At 33.1% G+C, this 7,344-nt stretch overlaps 1 protein-coding gene across 1 annotated transcript; it reads left to right on the top strand.

Moving 5' to 3' along the window:
• The first annotated feature begins 585 nt into the window (after positions 1–585).
• Positions 586–2,394, top strand: LOC117119333 (histamine H2 receptor-like). The gene has a single exon (XM_033264121.1). It carries the CDS (start codon positions 737–739, stop codon positions 1,664–1,666), a length of 930 nt encoding a protein of 309 aa, XP_033120012.1. The 5' UTR covers positions 586–736; the 3' UTR covers positions 1,667–2,394.
• Positions 2,395–7,344: the final 4,950 nt, after the last annotated feature.

Below are 7,344 nucleotides of genomic sequence, written 5' to 3'. Positions count from 1 at the left end.
ACCCGCAACGACGGCTCTTGCAATATGGCGTGAAATTCGGAAGAAAGAATGAAATTCACAATAGGTCGAAAAGACTGAAAAAAAATTATGTTATTAAAGTACTTAGTTTATACAATGTTTATGCGATATTTTATTGATATGATTTACGGTTGATGACTTGTCAAATAACTTAATGGTAGCGTGATTGCTTAATATGGTTGTTATCGTCTAATGAGACATTTTGTCAAATTTATATTAAATTTAATAGAAGTACGGTAGTTTGATAATGACAAACCAATATCCAAAATGTTATTGAAAAGTATTGTATAGTGAGTTTATTTGACATATAGGAAATTACTAAAATCTACAATAATGACAACCGGGTGACATTTATATTAAAACCAACCTCTCACTTTTTTTTTTATGACAGTTACTCTTAAATAAGCATGTCATAACATTATTAGATCTGGTCAAAGAAAGGAAAGTACCGGACTTCATAAACACAGATGTATTTTCTCCTGTTCTGTAATGTTTTTGAAAACTACCGGTATATAAATGGAATGACACTCATTCCCAATGCTCCATTACCTAACGGACATGCGCACCGTTAAGCTACTCCAGCCACAGTGACACATTCGGCTTCACGTCCATCAAGCGAGGCACTTATAAATTTGTTTCTGAATTTTACGGTTTCGGTAAAGCATTTTGATATATTGGTTTGTTTTAATCTTAATCAAACATTGTTGTTAAATTGGTAATGGATTTGAATTCAACAAATCAAATCCAATACTTCGACTTTATTGTTTTTGACGTCAGCACCCTGTATCTATTTTTGTGGACGGTAATATCGGTTATAATTATAACTGGGAATGCTCTGGTTGTATTTGTTTCTATTAAAAACAATATGCATGAACATATGAACAGACGAATACTTCTAAGCTTAAGCGTCGTTGATTTTGCCACTGGTATTTTTGGACTTAGTTGGATCGTTATAGATAAAGCCCCAGAGACTGAAGCTACAACAATTGCTACTTCAATAATTTATCAAAGTATGTGGTTATGTAACAGTTTATCTCAATGGCATATTTTGCTTTTGGCTTGCGAGAGATACATAGCTATTGTATATCCTCTCCGTTATTTACAATTGGCGTCTAACAAACGTGTTAACTTTGCCATTATTCTTGCCTGGATATGCGGTACAATGATTTGTTTATGCGCAACCCCCCTTGCTTACTTTGTAAATAATAAGGCATATTTTTTCTCTACTGATATAATTATCCAATTGTTGACTTTCATCTGTTTGTCGTTTTCTCATATAAAAGTATACATCGAAGCAAAACGACAAGTTTCTAAAATATCTTCAATTGAAAATCAGCTTCGTCATGAAAAAGTGAAGAAAAGAAAAAAAGAATACCGTGCGACCAAGACAACAATGGTAGTATATGGCGCCTACTTGGTTTGCTATTGTCCGTATATTATTTACATTATACCTAGTTGTATACTTTTGTATATTAATCACGGCACTGCATTACTCAATTCAACATTGATCCATTATCTTTTGATGCTTCTCTATGCTAACGCAGGGATGAATCCAGTCATCTACTCCTATCGAAACGGGAGTTTTATGAGAAATGTTATCGATTCACTCATACACACACTAGGAATAAGAACCACGGTGAATACGTGATGTACATTGTTTTTCGTCCGTTTTTACTGAGGTCGACGGCTTTTGAAGAAGATTGTAAAAACTTCGGTAATTGGTGACTAATTTGTAAATAATTGCCTCATGATTGGTTGATATTTTGACATATGAATGAAAAAATATTATGATTATTTACACAGAACAATACTATCCATAAGCTTAAGAACATGAGTTAAAAAGCCAGGTTCCGGAGGGCAATTGATAAGTTCTACAACTGCTTTTTTAAGGATCAGGTTATAAACTTATTTTGGATATTATAATATCGCCTTCTTTAAAAAAAAAAAAACCAATCGATTTTATTCTTTAGTAGTAGGCTTACAATTTGAATGAAAGTCATATTCATGAATGATTTTACCAATGGCTGTTTTTCAGGAATGATTCCATTTAATTTGGACACAATTTTACATATGGAATATGGAATAGGCCTTTGTTATACAGTAATCATTTTGGTTATTAACAACTAGATCATGTTGTTTCCTATATTTTTAGATCCTACCTTTTTCTGATTGGTCAGAATTTATCTTTTGTTTTGAGTTCTGTTTTTTAAGTTTGTCACCACCTTGGACTTCATTCATTCTTGAAAATGTTCTAATAAAAAACGGAAACGTAGAATCAATTTTGGCCTCCCGTGTGTCATTTTTCGGAGTCACCATACTCATATTCTATTTGCAAATAATCAGTGGCTCCTTTGGTTTTATATGGAATGTGGTCTTTCAGAAATAACAACCATCGGCCTATATGAATATCTCCCTTCGAGAATTATGGGGCACTGAATGTGATGTGTAGCATGAGTTACAGAGAGATGTATTTTTTGATATGTTTTCAAAACCTTTCCACTTTTTGTGATGGCACTTATTATTCTTCTACCATCAGTTGTTCCTAAAGTATACGTAATATGAATTGGATGAAACACCATCCACCATATGGCCCGTTAAAAACCGTAGCATAAGTTACCAGTTACTTTAGCATGAGTTACCGATGCTGCATGAGTTAAAATGTACAGTAGCTTTATGCCACAAAACAGCAACAAGTATCAGGCTATACTACCAGTAGACTAGTCTGCAAGCTATAGCACCTGTGGATCAGAGACGGTGCCAATAACAACCATTAATACATTTTTTCATGTATCTTTTTAGTATGATACTTATGGTGCATTGAATGATGTAGGCCTATATATTACGCAGTGTGAGTTATGAGTTACCGAGTGATGCATTTTTAATCCTATTTTCAAAACTTTCCACATTTTGTGATGGCACTTTCTTCTATTGTTTGTAATTTTTGCATGAGTTACCGATGCAGTAAGAGTAGTATGCAACAATTTGAATATTTAAATAAGTTATTAATTTAAAATTAAACATTTCAATGTTTTAAAATTCTCCCATTTCTGGTCAATTAAATAATAACGTTCCTGTATTATTTTGCATAGATCCTTAAATTATTATTTTTTCGATCTGTTTATTGTTGGAAGCTAATAATTCATTTGCTCCTTTCAAATGAGCTATTCAAGATTTTATTTGAATTTATGACTAATAGGTTCATCTTTAAAATGGAAGTAAATTTTTTAATATGTTTGTTTTATCAAAGTTATCAGAATTTAGCCTAAGGCTATAATATAGATTTTGTCAAATATCAGATTTTATTGTACGGTGAGTTTGATCATGGTTTGATTGACATTAAATAATTACTGTACAGTTTCAAGAAAAATGAAATGCAAGGGAGATGAAAAATGTTGACGTCATCATCTCTTGATAATGCCAAATTGAGTGGCATGTGCTAAATGAACGATTTCCGTTAATTAGGCACTAAGCAAACATTGTTGTAGTATACCACTGTCAATTTCAATTTGACCATCAATAAAACGTTAAATATTATTTGTTCCTTTTTATCAGGATTTCTCTTGATTGATGCTACTACGCAATTTGAATGAACAAACGAGGATGCTCATGTAGATTACAAGCAATCAACATTTTTTTTAGTTATGTTACAAAATCGATATAGTCAATTACAATGGTTATAATAAACAATTGTATGTTATACAAATAGTCTTATATATTATATTTAAATCACCCAGTGCCGTATAACTAGGCCTATTTTTATGCCATGAAATACTTGCATCGAGGGCTGAAACATAGCGCCAACAGCCCGTCAACTATGCAAGCTGGAGTACGGTATTGCAACATGGATGAGATTAAAAAAACACGAGAATGGGCGGGTATATAATTATTATCATAACTATCATCATCTTTATCAGACCACCATTAGATAGGATAATTAAACACATCATCATCATTCATTATCATAATCATTACCTTTATTATTATTATTGTTATTATTATTATTATTATTACTGTATTATTATTATTATTATTATTATTATTATTATTATTATTATTATTATTATTAAGAAAAATTATAATCTCAATTTTTTCAATTTGTTTCATTATTATTATCATTATTATCATAACAGTTTCATAATTTGTTTCATTATTATTAACATTATTATCATAACAGGTGCTGACTGTAGTTCAATTAGATTGAACCCTAGCCAGCGATGAGGGCGTATCCCCATACTTCGGTTTGGGTGCTGGCATGGTATTCAAATTTCACTTCTTTTTTATTTTTGTGGTTTTGGTTTCCGTTCCACACTTGCCTGATAGCGCTTAGAGACTTTTTGTATTTTGCGCTCTATAAATTAATAACCATTAAACATTAACCATTATTATTATTATTATTATTATTATTATTATTATTATTATTATTATTATTATCATTATCATTATCATTATCATTATCATTATCATTATCATTATCATTATCATTATCATTATTATTATTATTATTATTCGTTTCCATCAGAAAGAAAGAGTATCGTCAAATGACAAGGCGTATTCAACTAAGCTTAAACATGGTTGATCTGGCTACCGGCTTCATTGGTTGCATTTGGATATTAAACAATATACTCCAGCTAAATCTTATTATAACATTACTTTTCCAGCACATTTTGTGGTGGCTTATGTATATTTCACAGTTTCATGTATTAATTCTAACCGCCGAAAGATACACGGCAATTGTGCATCCTTTTCGCTTTATAACATTGACTGCAGGTGAGCAGATTAATACTGTTATATGCCTGGGATGGTTGTTCGGATTCATATACGGCGTAGTGATATCAGTTTTTCAGCTAACGAACATGGTCAATATATACATGCTTGTGGAAGCGTCAATACAGACAATTGCCATCGTATGCCTCTTTCGAATGAATGTTCAGATCTGTTCGGCGGCAAGAAAAAGTCAGACGAAAATTGTATCCATTGATAATGAAGTTATGCGCAATGAAAAAAGAAAGCAGTTAAGAAACGATAATGCAGCAACGAAGACAACGACAATTATTTTTGGTTTTTACTTATTGTGTTTTATTCCTTATATGTTGCTGTTGGTGTTTGGCTCAATATTTACTTTAATAAATCGTAGCTTTAGACCTGGGGAATTCATGACGATGTATAATAACATGACAATTTTGCTGTACTCTAATTCTTGTATGAACCCTGTCATTTATTCATTCAGAACTAAATCATTCATAAAGTGCCTCAAAGATGTTTTCACTAAAGGATGAAGTAAAAGATATTCATCTACATTTTTTTGTATATACAAAAAAGAATACTCAACAAAAACCCGAGTGGGGATTGAACCCACGATATTCTGTTTACGAGAAAGACACCTTAAACGCCTGGTTACACTACGACGATAACGATTAACGATAACAAGCTAAAAAGCAATTTTTCATATAGAAAATAAAAAGAAATAAGAGGAGTTTTCACACAAGCACAGTTCGCTAACGATTTATCGTGTATACGATAAAAAATAATTCACAAATCTAAGCACATGACCTCATATTTATGGGAAGACGATAAATCGTCTTTACAACTACGATATAGACCCCTGGATCTAGTGGGATTGGAGGGTGTCAAGTCCAAATCCAGAAGGGGTTCAAGTTGATATTTCTCGGATTATATAATTTTATGTCCCACGATGGGGATATGGCTTTAATTCTACTAGGCCCCCCAGTCGGTCAGATCATCAATATGGCATGTAGGTCTCGTGTTTAAATTTTGAGGGGGTCCAATTTGATTTGTTTGACTTATTTCATATTATGTAATTGTTACGTCGATGGGGATATCTTTCGAATCCCACTGGACCCCATCGGTTAGAACTTCCGAACAGTATAGCGGAGGTCCCGGGTTCAAATCCCAAATATTTCAATTTATATTTTCTTCTTATTTCGTATTATAATTATCATTCTGCTAGTTGTAGCCTAAAAATGGCCCTGTAAAAATGGCCCAAATGAAGGTGGACCTCTTTGGGACTTGAACCCGGAGCCTCCTTCATACTGTTCGGAAGTTCTAACCGATTCCTCCGACATACTATGTGAACGCTCTGACCGACGGAGTACAACTGGAGCTATACCCTATCAACGCAACAATGATATAATACGAAATAAGAGGAAGATCAAATTGGACCTCTTTGGGATTTGAACCCGTGACCTCCGTCATACGGTTCGGAATCTCCAATGGATGGGTCAAGTTGGACTGGAGCCATATCCCATATATCGGCGTAACGATGATATAATAAAAATTGAACCTCTTCAGGATTTGAACCGACACGCCATATTGATGATCTGACCGACTAGGGCCCTAGTAGAATTAGAGCCATATCCCCATCGTCGGACATAAAATTATATAATCCGACAAACGAGAAAAAATATATAATTGGACCCCTTCTCTGGATTTGGACCCGACACCCTCCAATCCCACTAGATCCTGGACGGGGTCTATTGGGTTTGGAGCATTCCATCGATGTAAAGATGATACAATACGAAAGAGGGTTTAAAAAAAATTAAATTCGATCCCCGAGAAAAATGAGAATTTATCAAAAATATATAGATGATAACATGGATCGAGTTTCATTACAAAGTGCGACAGAGTTTATTACAAAGTGCGACAGCTCATTTTATTACAAAGTGCGACAGACAGCTATTATAAACTGCGACAGCTCAGTTATTACAAAGTGTGACAGACTTTATTACAAAGTGCGATAGACTTTATTACAAAGTGCGACAGGCTTTATTACAAAGTGCGACGATTATTATTTCAAAAAAATAAAAAATAAATAAAAAAAGAAAACTTTATTTTTGTTACGTTCAAGACAAGCTTACAAATTCCCTGTTTCAGTTTCTTATTAATGACATAGCCCTTTCCATTCCAAATAAAAAGTAGTTCTGAAGTAAAATAGGCATACAGATAGGCCTGGAAAAATGTATCAATTATATTATATCATATATTAAAGAAGAGAGGTGGTAAAGTGAAAGTAAATGTTAATCATTAAATTCTCTTCTGTATTATAATGGTAATCATTAAATTCTCCTCTCATTATAATTGTGGACATGAAGTAGGCCTATATCGTTGCAAGACCTAGAATCTTAAGGTAGGCCTAAGTCTCTCAGAAAATACGTCGACACAAGTATTGAAAATTCAAAAGGAGGCCAAAGTGGTGCAAAGAGGAGAACACCATGCAATGTGTTTACTATAATCTAGTTTAATCAGTAAATTAATAAGTTGCTAGGATACAGATACAGTAGTTGAGCTATCTATTGTCTTTCGAGATAA

The sequence above is a fragment of the Anneissia japonica genome, unplaced genomic scaffold (genome assembly GCF_011630105.1).
Source record: "Anneissia japonica isolate Jap-2015-1 unplaced genomic scaffold, ASM1163010v1 scaffold287806_len661372_cov189, whole genome shotgun sequence".
Classification (NCBI taxonomy): domain Eukaryota; kingdom Metazoa; phylum Echinodermata; class Crinoidea; order Comatulida; family Comatulidae; genus Anneissia; species Anneissia japonica.
The sequence above is the reverse complement of the archived record's forward strand: the minus strand, read 5'-3'. Positions and strand labels throughout refer to the sequence as shown.

Coding starts and splice junctions, on each gene's coding strand:
- LOC117119333 (XM_033264121.1), top strand. CDS start 737: ATGGATTTGAATTCAACAAATCAAATCCAATACTTCGACTTTATTGTT.